Consider the following 15,753-nt stretch of genomic DNA (forward strand, 5'->3'; position numbering starts at 1 on the left):
GTGTTCTTTCCGTTTTTTTTATTTTTTAAATGTTCAAATAGAAGATATAGTAGACTAGAGAGTAAAGTTAAAGTAAGAACGGGATGTTACGCCTTTAAGAGTTGAGAAACTTGAAACCTTGTTTGCGCAACAATCAGTGCAGCTCACAGCCGCCAATGAGTCTAGACTGGCACGTGATGGTAGGCAGCCAATGGCTCCATCGCTCTCTTCGGAGTCCCCGTGTGTGTGTGTGTGTGTGTGTGTGTGTGTGTGTGTGTGTGTGTGTGTGTGTTAGAGAGCGAGGGAGAGAAAAAGAAGAAGAGAGAAACGGAGAAAGAACGAGATCTCAGCAGTTCAGTTTGACTTGTTAGCTAGGTAGTCAACCCGGAACGAGGAGAGAGAGGAGTACTCCGTTTGGGATTGATGATTATTTCTAGCTTCCAGCCTGGCATGGATATTTTTGGATTGTAAAAACAAGTGCGGCTGTCGAGAGGTCGGGATCTGGATTTATAAAGGCTTTTAATGTCTTTCTTTGGGATTTAAAATCACTTGTATAAAGGTGTAATTCATGTTGTTCTCTCCGTGCCGGGTTAGAAGAGAGGAGATGTGAAGGGGTGTTCGTTCCAAAGTCCGAAACTATTACGAGTGCGTAAAAGCGTTTTAGGGCTTCCTTTGTCTTTTGTCGTTGACTTTCCATATTGAATTCTGCATTTACTTAGTTCCCTTGTAGCTATTGTCTACTCGCATGATATTATCATGTGTGTAAAGCATTTGTGTATCCCTTCCGAGGCGTAGGGAACATAAAAACTCGGGTCAAGAATAGGATTCAAATAGCAGTTCTGCATATTATTGACTACGTTCCCAGTATGAATGAATTTTGATTTCCCATGTCTCAATCTAATCTTGTTCTCCAATCGGCTGTGCATACCCTGGCACGGCGCTCCGACCAACATTAATGTCCTACAACTCAATTCAAAGTAGCTGGTAAACAGTCCCCTTTGGTGACCCGAAACAAGAATAACCTAGAGAGAGAAAAGCACATCTATATTTTTTAAATTGTCGTATGTTCAGGACGAAACGCTCAGGTCTTGTGCGGCGACTCTGGAGAAGCCGTTTGATTCCACATAGTGACGAGGGAGATGGTGGACATAATGGCCCAAGTAGCGAAGACAGTCCTAGGGACGATCTCTTCCCAACCTGCCACAACCCGGAGAAAATTAACAAAACGGATCTCCGACCGATGACGGTTGGCAGGTCGCCTGCAGGGGACTTAGGTGGAGTATGTGCCTTCAACTCGGCGGAGAGTTGCAGCGGCTGGGTGGGGGGCAGATCGGACCAACATGGGGGTGCTATGTCGGTGACTGTGTGTGTCCAAGGGCCGGGGCAGGAGCAGGGCAGCCCTCAGGCAGCGCAGGACAGCGAATGCAGGACGGTGACGTGTTGTTTATTTAAAGACCGGGACCACTGTGAAGTTGAACCCATTGCCCCGGGGAGGGAACCGTTACCAGACTCCTGTCATTTTGTTTTGAGGAACCACGGCGGTGGAGCTCGGGACAACGGTTCTCCTGAGTCGAAGCCGCGCACGGTGCTGGAGCAAGAACTAAAAACCGCCACATATTCTCTGTTGAAATGCTTAAAGGACAAAACCCTGGATACATTACTGGAGGCGGTGGAGTCCAGAGAAGGGATGTGGAGCGACTGTGTGATGGTATCCCAGACAGAGATGCGTCTGGGCGGACACACGGCCATATCTCCGCCGCTGCTGCTGTGTAAACTCTACCGTTGGTCGGACCTCCAGCACACCGCCCAGCTCAAGCCGCTCTGTGAGTGCAGGAGCTTTGGGACTCTGGCTGGCCTCGCGGTATGCTGCAACCCCTATCACTACAGCCGGCTCTGCAGCGTAGGTAGGAGTGCACCTGCTCTGTCAAACACACACACACACACACACACACACACACACACACACACACACACACACACACACACACACACACACACACACACACACACACACACACACACACACACACACACACACACATACACACACACACACAGTTAGAAGACAAAACGGGTATCGGCAGTGGTCTAGTGGTGCCTGGAGAAGTGGGTATACTTTCATTTTGCCAAACATTTCTCAAACCGCTAAGGAAAGACAGACAACCTGTGTGAAATATTTAGATTTTCCCTATCGTTTTTTCCTTCTTCAGGGTTTCACTCCTAAAATCAGCCCTTCAAATATATATATATATATATATATATATATATATATATACAACACAAATTGGATGTTTTAAATCCACAACAATGCTTAAACCACATCACCAGACCATTTTTGAGGTCTGGGAAAAATCGAAACATATTTTGTGGTGTGTGTAGTTGCCCTTTGGTTTGAAGTGTTGGTTGAATCTTTGCAGTGCGCAGTTCAGTCAACACGCGCTGTTTAAATAAACATTTCTTAAGGATTTAAAAAACAAAACACTCTCCCAATTAAATGTTGACTGCAAAGTAGGCCTTTCTATCAATGTGTACTGTAGGCCTACATTGTACAGTACAGAAATGCGACTAGCCAAAGAGTCTCTTTCTAGGTACTCATGCTTCGAAATAAACTTTTTCAATACCTGATTTGGTAAGTTTTATACGTTGAAACTTCTTTTCTACCCTGTCGGCCTCCGATGTCCGATGTCGGCCTCCGATGGTCGGCCTCCGATGTCCGATGGTCGGCCTCCGATGGTCGGCCTCCGATGGTCGGCCTCCGATGTCGTTCAATTCTGTGAGCTGTTCAATGCCACAGCCAGTTCCAGGCATAAGCGACATTTATCTCCACCCCATGGGAAAATATGAAGAATTGCAGAAAACGTTATTTAAAATGCCAGTACAGACGTTTAAAAAAATAAAATAATTTAATCTCAATATCAAATAATTTCTAGGTATTAATTAAGTTCCTTACTGTGATTATTTAAATTAAAATGGTTTAAAAATATATATATATATATATAAAAAAAGCTTCTTAGCAAAGAGGAATTTCTCAAACCAGAATTTTACAAGTTGAGTCTGGGAGAGGTCTAAAGGGGGGAGGGTAAAACGGAAAACCAGCTTTTATTGGCAGAGAGGTTTGGAACTCTCTTTCTTATTGGTCTATAAACTAACGTACCGCCTGGTGATCATGTGCCTTTAATACTGCGACATTTTCTCTATGCCACATGGCAAAATGTGTAGAATTGTAGGAAATGAACTTTAAAACGTAAAATCTTCTCTCCACCATCAAGAGGGGGGGAAATTGGGGGGGGTCTCTGTAGGCGTTCTTGCTGCACGATATTCCACCAAAACTAGGTTATGTGTGTGTCAAAGCATGAGAATATACTTCACATGCTTTGCGATTATGTAGAGGCTACTTTGTGCATGATTCCTCTATTGTACTGCGTAACTGATAGGTCTAATACCTCCATTACACTACGATACGCGTCCACAGGGATTAAGAAGGGGGGATACAATAGCGAGACTATTCGCACGGGAAGCAGTACCGGAGCTGCCAAGTCTAGGTCCAAGATGCTTCTAAACAGCTTCTACCCCCAAGCCATAAGACTCCTGAACATCTAATGGCCACCCAGACTATTTTCATTGCCCCCCCTCTTTTACACAGCTGCTACTCTCTGTTGTTATCCTCTATGCATAGTCACTTTAATAACTCTACCTATATGTACATATAACCAGTGCCCGTGCACATTGACTCTGTAACGGTACCCCCCTGTTTATAGTCTCGCTATTGTTATTTTACTGCTGCTCTTTAATTACTTGTTACTTTTATCTCTTATTTTTATTCGTTTTTAAACTGCGTTGTTGGTTAGGGACTCGTAAGTAAGCATTTCACTGTAAGTATTCAACGCAAATGACAAATACAATTTGATTTGATTTGAGTACCGGTATATGCAATGACCACTGAAAAACAGCCCCCACTACAGGACAACACAGTTATAGGACAACACAGTTATAGGACACCACAGTTACAGAACAACACCGTTATAGGACAACACAGTTATAGGACATCACAGTTATAGGACAACACAGTTACAGGACAACACAGTTACAGGACAGCACAGTTATAGAACATCACAGTTATAGGACAACACAGTTATAGGACAACACAGTTATAGGACAACACAGTTACAGGACAACACAGTTACAGGACAACACAGTTACAGAATAACACAGTTATAGGACAACACAGTTATAGGACAACACAGTTACAGGACAACACAGTTACAGGACAACACAGTTACAGAATAACACAGTTATAGGACAACACAGTTACAGGACAACACAGTTACAGAATAACACAGTTATAGGACAACACAGTTATAGGACAACACAGTTATAGGAAAACACAGTTACAGGACAACACAGTTACAGAATAACACAGTTACAGGACAACACAGTTACAGGACAACACAGTTACAGAACAACACAGTTATAGGACAACACAGTTATAGGACAACACAGTTACAAAGTTACAGAACAACACAGTTACAGGACAACACAGTTATATGACAACACAGTTATAGGACAACACAGTTATATGACAACACAGTTATATGACAACACAGTTACAGGACAGCACAGTTATATGACAACACAGTTATAGGACAACACAGTTATATGACAACACAGTTATATGACAACACAGTTACAGGACAGCACAGTTATAGGACAACACAGTTATAGGACAACACAGTTATATGACAACACAGTTATATGACAACATAGTTATAGGACAACACAGTTACAGAACAACACAGTTATAGGACAACACAGTTATAGGACAACACAGTTACAAAGTTACAGAACAACACAGTTACAGGACAACACAGTTATATGACAACACAGTTATATGACAACACAGTTATATGAAAACACAGTTACAGGACAGCACAGTTATATGACAACACAGTTATAGGACAACACAGTTATATGACAACACAGTTATATGACAACACAGTTACAGGACAGCACAGTTATAGGACAACACAGTTATAGGACAACACAGTTATATGACAACACAGTTATATGACAACATAGTTATAGGACAACACAGTTATATGACAACACAGTTATAGCCTCATAACATGGTTATAACTATCATGTTGATATCATGGATGGTCAGTCCTGTATAGTCTCATAACATGGTTGTAACTATAATGTTGATATCATGGATGGTCAGTCCTGTATAGCTTCATAACATGGTTATAACTATAATGTTGATATCATGGATGGTCAGTCCTGTATAGCCTCATAACATGGTTATAACTATAATGTTGATATCATGGATGGTCCTGTATAGCCTCATAACATGGTTATAACTATAATGTTGATATCATGGATGGTCAGTCCTGTATAGCCTCATAACATGGTTATAACTATAATGTTGATATCACGGATGGTCAGTCCTTGCTTCCATAGCTCTGTCCATGAATCTGAGTGGTTACATTTCTCCAGGCCCATCCCTCAACTGTGTACCACAACAGAGACGGGATGACCTGTTTGTTGTTGTTTCAATAAGGACTCTAGCTTTAAGCCTGTCTTTCTCTGTCTGACTGTTCCCGTGTATCAGTACTCCACATCTATGCTGTTTATAACCACGTTGGAACTCTCACTCTCATACGTTGTTACAATGTAACAACGTGACAAAGCTTTAGAATATTAGGAGCTTGTTGGTGTTACATAGTTGCAGAAATTCTGTTGATTAAATTGTCTCCTGGACTGTTACGTTTGGAAACTGGCTTCCAAGTAGATACAGACATAGTTAGGTACTGATGAGCAAAACAATTTATTTTGATAAAAATAAAAATATATATATTTTAACGTTGTTGGTTACCCCCAACAAGATAAGCCTACAGTAAATTAAGTTATTGAGAACCAACTTGTTATAAGTGAGGAAAGGAAGGCCTTAAAAGTTGAAGTTAGGTAGAGAGAGAGAGTGTGTGTGTGTGTGTGTGTCCGTGTGTGTGTGTGTGTGTGTGTGTGTCGGGGGGGTGGGGGGTTAAGCGTTAGAGAGTTGTTGTTCATCACTAACCATTGTACATCAATCTATACCATTATATTTCAGCTCTTTTTACTCAAGGAGTTGTCACAAAGTGCCTTACAGAAACACAGCCTAAAACTCAGGCAATGTGCCGGCAGAAGAAGCACAGTAGCTCGGAAAAAGTGACAGATCATTCACAAAGATAAATTGATTAAGACTGTGGCTGTTTGTTTGATTGATTAGTTAATTGATTGTTGAGGTCACTGATATGACAAGGTTAAGAATAACCGTGTGTGTCTCTGTGCTTGGCAGCTCGTAAGTCTCTCTGTGTGTGTCTGTGTGTGTGTGTGTGTGTGTGTCTGTGTGGGTGTGTGTGTGTGTGTTAACTGTCCTGTAATACGATGGGTACTGTCTCATTATAGTGTCAGTTAACTGTCCTGTAATACCATGGGTACTGTCTCATTATAGTGTCAGTTAACTGTCCTGTAATACGATGGGTACTGTCTCATTATAGTGTCAGTTAACTGTCCTGTAATACCATGGGTACTGTCTCATTATAGTGTCAGTTAACTGTCCTGTAATACGATGGGTACCGTCTCATTATAGTGTCAGTTAACTGTCCTGTAATACGATGGTTGCCGTCTCATTATAGTGTCAGTTAACTGTCCTGTAATACAGTCAACAGCCCTACTAGTACCTGTCCTGTAATACAGTCAACAGCCCTACTAGTACCTGTCCTGTAATACGGTCAACAGCCCTACTAGTACCTGTCCTGTAATACAGTCAACAGCCCTACTAGTATCTGTCCTGTAATACGGTCAACAGCCCTACTAGTATCTGTCCTGTAATACGGTCAACAGCCCTACTAGTATCTGTCCTGTAATACAGTCAACAGCCCTACTAGTATCGGTCCTGTAATACAGTCAACAGCCCTACTAGTACCTGTCCTGGTCCTCCAGTATGCTATGTTAAATAGGTAACCTGGTCCTCCTGTAGCCTATGTTAGAAAGGTAACCTGGTCCTCCTGTAGCCTATGTTAGAAAGGTAACCTGGTCCTCCTGTAGCCTATGTTAAATAGGTAACCTGGACCTCCTGTAGCCTATGTTAAATAGGTAACCTGGTCCTCCCGTAGCCTATGTTACTATAAATTTGGCAGGTTGACGTTTGTTGTCATGAATATTGCCCTGGAGGCAGAGCTGAGCCTCCAGTTCAATAGCTCACAGTTAATTCACCGTTAGTCAGCACCTCTACACAGAATAATTGTCTCTGGGCGTGCGCCATCTTATGGTTTTTATTAGCCGCTTTAACATAACAAAACCACCTAGTGTTGACACACAGCCTTTAATATACATGTTTCGCCAGACATAATTATCACACCAGTTATACCTATTCCCCATTTCTTCAAATTACAAAAATAATACCTCGTTCTTGTGTCTCCCAGAGTATGAACCTCTTCTCTTCTCCATGTATTCATTGCTTCCCCAAACACCAATAGCAGGACCAGACGAGCATCACTTTGTCTATGTAGAGGCTCTTGAAATTATCTTTAAATGTAAATGTAATTATTATTATTATAAAAACATTTTATCCCCTTTTTCTCCCCAAGTTCGTGGTTTCCGAATTGGTAGTTACAGTCTTGTCCCGTCGCTGCAACTCCCGTACGGACTCGAGAGAGAGAGAGAGAGGCGGAGGTCGAAAGAGCCGTGCGTCCTCCGAAACACGACCCCTTCCAAGCCTTTTTTGAAACACCGTAGTACAACTGGTCGACCGCGTCAGCGTGCACTGCGCCCGGCAACGCCACAGGAGTCGCTAGTTCCGCGATGGGACAAGGACATCCCTGCCGGGCCAACTCACGTGCACTAATACGTGTCTTGTTTGAGCCGATATTTCTTTCACGCTGTTGAACAACGGGTTCCTAGTGAATCACACTTCCTTTCACTTATGTTTTTTAGTAGAGAAAAGTGAAAAAAACCCAAGATTAAGTTTTTTTTTTTGTTCGTCCAGAAAGAGTGTGAATGTAGGTGATGGTGTATGTTGTCATGTGAACGTCTCATAGCTGACTGTACTGGCTCCTACATCCTCAGTGTTGAGTTGAACGTAGGTGAACCTGAAATAGCCTACCAGCTTCAAAATGACCAGTGGTAAAACAGAAAGTCTACACAACATCAAAACCAAAAGTTAAAATAGTGCTACGTGAACTATATTAGTTGAAATAACTTATTTAGAAACGGACAAATCTCTTTTGAAATAGACCCTGTCTTGTAGTTGGTCAGGCTTTGAATGAGCTCAGTTTCACGTTGAGATTTAAAAAGCTCTTTTGTCCCCTGGACGTCTCTCTCGTGCCCCTCTTGCTATGTAGGTGAAGGAGTGGCGTTAATACAGTTTGCATAGCCACACACACATACAGCCCGGCGCCAGACAGACTAGCTGTAGATCTGACTGAGGTGAGTCCCAAATGGCCCACTATCCCAATCCATAGTGCCCTATTCTCATAGGCCTCTGGTCAAAAGTAGTGCACTATATAGAGAACAGGGTTCCATTTGGGATGCCCATTGAGTTCCCTTAAAGGAGCAGCGTGACTATTATGATGCCTTCTCCTTCCACTCTGTCTCTTAAAGGAGCAGCGTGACTATTATGATGCCTTCTCCTTCCACTCTGTCTCTTAAAGGAGCAGTGTGACTATTATGATGCCTTCTCCTTCCACTCTGTCTCTTAAAGGAGCAGTGTGACTATTATGCTGCCTTCTCCTTCCACTCTGTCTCTTAAAGGAGCAGTGTGACTATTATGATGCCTTCTCCTTCCACTCTGTCTCTTAAAGGAGCAGTGTGACTATTATGATGCCTTCTCCTTCCACTCTGTCTCTTAAAGGAGCAGTGAGACTATTATGCTGCCTTCTCCTTCCACTCTGTCTCTTAAAGGAGCAGTGTGACTATTATGCTGCCTTCTCCTTCCACTCTGTCTCTTAAAGGAGCAGTGTGACTATTATGCTGCCTTCTCCTTCCACTCTGTCTCTTAAAGGAGCAGTGTGACTATTATGATGCCTTCTCCTTCCACTCTATCTCTTAAAGGAGCAGTGTGACTATTATGATGCCTTCTCCTTCCACTCTGTCTCTTAAAGGAGCAGTGTGACTATTATGCTGCCTTCTCCTTCCACTCTGTCTCTTAAAGGAGCAGTGTGACTATTATGATGCCTTCTCCTTCCACTCTGACTCCTAAAGGAGCAGCGTGACTATAATGATGCCTTCTCCTTCCACTCTGTCTCTTAAAGGAGCAGTGTGACTATTATGATGCCTTCTCCTTCCACTCTGTCTCTTAAAGGAGCAGTGTGACTATTATGCTGCCTTCTCCTTCCACTCTGTCTCTTAAAGGAGCAGTGTGACTATTATGATGCCTTCTCCTTCCACTCTGTCTCTTAAAGGAGCAGTGCGACTATTATGATGCCTTCTCCTTCCACTCTGTCTCTTAAAGGAGCAGTGTGACTATTATGATGCCTTCTCCTTCCACTCTGTCTCTTAAAGGAGCAGTGCGACTATTATGATGCCTTCTCCTTCCACTCTGTCTCTTAAAGGAGCAGTGTGACTATTATGATGCCTTCTCCTTCCACTCTCTCTTAAAGGAGCAGAGTGACTATTATGCTGCCTTCTCCATCCATATAGAACAATATAGAACAGTATAGAACCATATAGAACAATATAGAACAGTATAGAACCATATAGAACAGTATAGAACCATATAGAACAATATAGAACAGTATAGAACCATATAGAAAAACATAGAACAGTATAGAACCATATAACAGTATATAACCATATAGAACAGTATAGAACCATATAGAACTATATAGAACAGTATGGAACCATATAGAACAGTATAGAACCATATAGAACAGTATAGAACAGTATAGAACCATATAACACAGTATAGAACAGTATAGAACTATATAACACAGTATAGAACCGTATAGAACAGTATAGAACCATATTACACAGTATATAACCATAGAGAACAATATAGAACAGTATAGAACCATATTACACAGTATATAACCATAGAGAACAATAAAGAACAGTATAGAACCATATAACACAGTATAGAACCATATAGAACAATATAGAACAGTATTGAACCATATAGAACAGTATAGAACCATATAACACAGTATAGAACAATATCGAACAGTATAGAACCATATAACACAGTATATAACCATATAGAACCATATAACACAGTATATAACCATAGAGAACAGTATAGAACAGTATAGAACCATATAACACAATATAGAACTGTATAGAACCACATAGAACAGTATAGAACCATATAACACAGTATATAACCATATAGAACAGTATAGAAACATAGTATATAACAGTATATAACCATATAGAATGGTATAGAACAGTATAGAACCATATAACACAGTATTGAACTGTGTAGAACCATATAGAGCAGTATAGAACAGAATAGAACCAGAAAGAACAGTATAGAACAGTATAGAACCATATAACAAAGTATAGAACCATATTGAACAGTATAGAACCACATAGAACAGTATAGAACCATATAGAACAGTATAGAACCGTAAAGAACAGTATAGAACTATAAAGAACAGTATAGAACCACATAGAACAGTATAGAACCACATAGAACAGTATAGAACCATATAGAACAGTATAGAACCATATAGAGTCCCTGACATGTATGTTGTATGTTCAGAGCCCCTGACATGTATGTTGTTTGTTCAGAGTCCCTGACATGTGTGTTGTATGTTCAGAGCCCCTGACATGTATGTTGTATGTTCAGAGCCCCTGAGACATGTATGTTGTATGTTCAGAGCCCCTGACATGTATGTTGTATGTTCAGAGTCCCTGACATGTATGTTGTATGTTCAGAGCCCCTGACATGTATGTTGTATGTTCAGAGCCCCTGACATGTATGTTGTATGTTCAGAGCCCCTGACATGTATGTTGTATGTTCAGAGCCCCTGACATGAATGTTGTATGTTCAGAGCCCCTGACATGTATGTTGTTTGTTCAGAGTCCCTGACATGTGTGTTGTATGTTCAGAGCCCCTGACATGTATGTTGTATGTTCAGAGCCCCTGACATGTATGTTGTATGTTCAGAGCCCCTGACATGTATGTTGTATGTTCAGAGCCCCTGACATGTATGTTGTATGTTCAGAGCCCCTGACATGTATGTTGTGTGTTCCAGAGTCGCCCCCACCGCCATACTCACGGCTGTCCCCTACAGAGGAACAAAAGCCACTTGGTAAGTCGTCACCAACATGCTGAAAATACACTCCAACATGCTGAGAATACACTCCTGAGAATACACTCCAACATGCTGAGAATACACTCCTGAGAATACACTCCAACATGCTGAGAATACACTCCTGAGAATACACTCCAACATGCTGAGAATACACTCCTGAGAATACACTCCAACATGCTGAGAATACACTCCTGAGAATACACTCCAACATGCTGAGAATACACTCCTGAGAATACACTCCAACATGCTGAGAATACCTGTGTGTGTTCTGTGAGTATGTGCGTGCGTGTGTGTGTGTTCTGTGGGTATGTGTGTGTGTGCTCTCTCTCTCTGTGTGTGTGTGTGTGTGTGTGTGTGTGTGTGTGTGTGTGTGTGTGTGTGTGTGTGTGTGTGTGTGTGTGTGTGTGCTCTGTGGGTGTGCTCTGTGGGTGTGTGTGTGTGTGTTCTGTGAGAATATGTGTGTGTGCTCTGTGAGTGTGTGTGTGTGTGTGTGCTCTGTAAGTATGTGTGTGTGTTACAGTCTAGAGGAGTGTGTTACAGTCCAGTCTATAGGAGTGTGTTACTGTCTAGAGGAGTGTGTTACAGTCTATAGGAGTGTGTTACAGTCTAGAGGAGTGTGTTACAGTCTATAGGAGTGTGTTGCAGTCTAGAGGAGTGTGTTACAGTCTAGAGGAGTGTGTTACAGTCTAGAGGAGTGTGTTACAGTCTATAGGAGTGTGTTGCAGTCTAGAGGAGTGTGTTACAGTCTAGAGGAGTGTGTTACAGTCTAGAGGAGTGTGTTACAGTCTAGAGGAGTGTGTTACAGTCTAGATTAGTGTGTTACAGTCTATAGGAGTGTGTTACAGTCTAGAGGAGTGTGTTACAGTCTATAGGAGTGTGTTACAGTCTAGAGGAGTGTGTTACAGTCTATAGGAGTGTGTTACAGTCTAGAGGAGTGTGTTACAGTCTAGAGGAGTGTGTTACAGTCTAGAGGAGTGTGTTACAGTCTAGAGGAGTGTGTTACAGTCTATAGGAGTGTGTTACAGTCTAGAGGAGTGTGTTACAGTCTATAGGAGTGTGTTACAGTCTAGAGGAGTGTGTTACAGTCTAGATTAGTGTGTTACAGTCTATAGGAGTGTGTTACAGTCTAGAGGAGTGTGTTACAGTCTAGATTAGTGTGTTACAGTCTATAGGAGTGTGTTACAGTCTAGAGGAGTGTGTTACAGTCTATAGGAGTGTGTTACAGTCTAGAGGAGTGTGTTACAGTCTAGAGGAGTGTGTTACAGTCTAGAGGAGTGTGTTACAGTCTAGAGGAGTGTGTTACAGTCTAGATGAGTGTGTTACAGTCTAGAGGAGGGTTTGAAACAGAACTCTGCTGCCACGTTTACTGACAATGCATTCTCCTCGCTGTCCCATGACACACACACACATCTTCATTTGAAATCAAGCCCTCAACATCTCTGGGTCCACTTTTGGTTTCCTTAAAACTGTCATCCTCACAAAAATAATGTTTTCACTCAGAAACCTGGTAGGTAACCTGTTTTGAATAACGTCAGTGTTTGGTATGTTGAATGTAGAGAAAATGGAAATATTAGGTTCATTTAGCACAGAACCAGGCCTCTTCTGGTTGTCTGTCAGGAGAGAACGAAAGATCTTGGCTGCCCCTCCCCCTCTATTGCCTGCCCCTCCCCTTCTATTGGCTGCCCCTCCCCCCTCTATTGGCTGCCCCTCCCCCCTCTCTTCCTCTACGTCCTGACTGACTCTACTGAGAAATGAGGAGGAGGGGGGGTTGAGGAGTGCGAGGTGGAAGAGGAAGGGGTGGGGGTGAAGAGTTGGGGGGGGGGGTGATGGTGGAGGAAGAAGAATGTTCAGGGTCTCCTCCAACCTACTTGGCTCAAACCTTCCACTCCACACACACACACACACACACACACACACACACACACACACACACACACACACACACACACACACACACAGTGCTGGAAGAGGTGAAAGGACACAGGGCTTTTCGACACTCTACGCTGTATTCTGACCTTGACTTCATTCCCTCATCATTTCACCACCTCTACGCGAGATTAAACAATACAGAAAGCATGAATGAGGTCTAGCCAACCTGCCGGTTCCAAGTGGGACAGAATCTCCCTCCTTTTTTCTAATGGAAATAGCAGCATTCTCCATGCGCTGTCATTTAAGACTTTTGGTAAGAGCTAGATAAATGAATAATTTGATTAGAGTTTTTGGTAAGAGCTACATAAATTAATCATTTGATTAGAGTTTTTGGTAAGAGCTACATAAATTAATCATTTGATTAGAGTTTTTGGTAAGAGCTAGATAAATGAATAATTTGATTAGAGTTTTTGGTAAGAGCTAGATAAATGAATCATTTGATTAGAGTTTTTGGTAAGAGCTAGATAAATTAATAATTTGATTAGAGTTTTTGGTAAGAAATGAATAAATTAATCATTGGCTTCTGTAACCAAGCTAGAGGCTTCTGTAGCCAAGCTAGCCTTTTGTGACTAGGGGGCAGTATTTTCATTTTTGGAAAAACAACGTTCCCGTAATAAACGGGATATTTTGTCAGGACAAGATGCTAGAATATGCATATAATTGACAGCTTAGGATAGAAAACACTCTAAAGTTTCCAAAACTGTAAAAATATTGTCTGTGAGTATAACAGAACTGATGTTGCAGGCAAAAGCCTGAGAAAAATCCAATCTGGAAGTGCCTCATGTTTTGAAAGCTCTGCATTCCAATGTGTCCCTATTGAGCAGTGAATGGGCTATCAACCTGATTACTTTTTCTCCGTATTCCCGAAGGTGTCTACAGCTTTGTGACGTAGTTTTACGCATTTATGTTGAAGAATACCCGTAAGCGGCTAAATTGCGCAAGTTCTCCCACTTAAAAAGATGAGAGAGGCCTGTAATTTTCATCATAGGTGGTGGAAAGCTTTCCTTAAGTTTGGGTCAGTCTCAGTGGTCAGATATACTGCACTGTGTGCTCTCTGTTTAGGGACAAATTGAATTCTAGTTTGCTCTGTTTTAATAAGTAAGATAAGTAATTATCTTTTGGTTTTCTCATGGTTTGGTTGGGTCATGGTCTAAGTGTGCTGCTGTCCTGGGGCTCTGTTTGTGTTTGTGAACAGGGCCCTACCTCTGCTCTCTCTCTCTCTCTCTCTCTCTCTCTCTCTCTCTCTCTCTCTCTCTCTCCCTCTCTCTGTTTCTCTCTCTCTCTCTCTCTCTCTCTCTCTCTCTCTCTCTCTCTCTCTCTCTCTCTCTCTCTCTCAGTCTCTCTCTCTCTCTCTGTCTCTCTCTCTCTCTCTCTCTCTCTCTCTGTCCCTCTGTCTCTCTCTCTCTCTCTCTCTCTCTCTCTCTCTCTCTCTCTCTCTCTCTCTCTGTCTCTCTCTCTCTCTCTGTCAATCTTTGCTGTTTTTCAATACCAGAACAAACCTTGTGAAGATGCTGGAGGAAACAGGTACAAAAGTATCTATATCCACAGTAAAACGAGTCCTATGTAGACATAACCTGAAAGGCCGCTCAGCAAGGTCTGATGAAACAAAAATAGAACTGTTTGGCCATAATGACCATCGTTATGTTTGGAGGAAAAAGGGGGAGGCTTGTAAGCCGAAGAACACCATCCCAATCGTGAAGCACGGGGGTGGCAGCATCATGTTGTGGGGTTGCAGGAGGGACTGGTGCTCTTCACAAAATAGATGGCATCATGAGGTAGGAAAATTATGTGGATATATTGAAGCAAAATCTCAAGACATCAGTCAGGAAGTTAAAGCTTGGTCGCAAATGGGTCTTCCAAATGGACAATGACCCCAAGCATACTTCCAAAGTTGTGGCAAAATGGCTTAAGGACAACAAAGTCAAGGTATTGGAGTGGCCATCACAAAGCCCTGACCTCAATTCTATAGATAATGTGTGGGCAGAACTGAAAAAGCGTGTGTGAGCAAGGAGGCCTACAAACCTGACTCAGTTACACCAGCTCTGTCAGGAGGAATGGGCCAAAATTCACCCAAATGATTGTGGGAAGCTTGTGGAAGGCTACCCAAAACGCTTGACCCAAGTTAAACAATTTAAAGGCTATGCTACCAAATGCTAATTGAGTTTATGTAAACTTCTGACCCATTGGGAATGTGATGAAAGAAATAAAAGCTGAAATAAATCATTCTCTTCTACTATTATTCTGACATTTCACATTCTTAAAATAAAGTGGTGATCCTAACTGACCTAAGACAGGGAATTTTTACTGGGATTAAATGTCAGGAATTGTGAAAAACGGAGTTTAAATGTATTTGGCTAAGGTGTACGTAAACTTCCAACTACAACTGTATACAGTCTCCTGGTTTTTATGACAATCAAACTTATTAGAATGTTTTTAATTATAACCAGGATGGTGAATCAAACGTATTACAATGATTCACCAGCCTGGTTTTTTATTAAAAACCAAACTTATTAGAATGGTTCACCTTCCTGGTTTTATGGTGACAACGTCCGTG

At 42.0% G+C, this 15,753-nt stretch overlaps 1 protein-coding gene across 2 annotated transcripts in view; it reads left to right on the top strand.

The window, feature by feature from the left end:
* Nucleotides 1-219: 219 nt before the first annotated feature.
* Nucleotides 220-15,753, top strand: part of LOC139406295 (SMAD family member 6b) — a 34,598-nt gene continuing 19,064 nt past the window's right edge. Inside the window, exons 1-2 of one of the 2 annotated variants that reach the window (XM_071148757.1) lie at nucleotides 220-1,883; nucleotides 11,211-11,267. In XM_071148757.1, the coding sequence (XP_071004858.1) occupies nucleotides 1,043-1,883; nucleotides 11,211-11,267 (898 nt within the window). In that variant the 5' untranslated portion in view covers nucleotides 220-1,042. The remainder of the gene's footprint in view (nucleotides 1,884-11,210; nucleotides 11,268-15,753) is intronic. The other variant, XM_071148758.1, reaches the window with a different exon arrangement.

Source organism: Oncorhynchus clarkii, chromosome 4 (genome assembly GCF_045791955.1).
Source record: "Oncorhynchus clarkii lewisi isolate Uvic-CL-2024 chromosome 4, UVic_Ocla_1.0, whole genome shotgun sequence".
Taxonomy (NCBI): domain Eukaryota; kingdom Metazoa; phylum Chordata; class Actinopteri; order Salmoniformes; family Salmonidae; genus Oncorhynchus; species Oncorhynchus clarkii.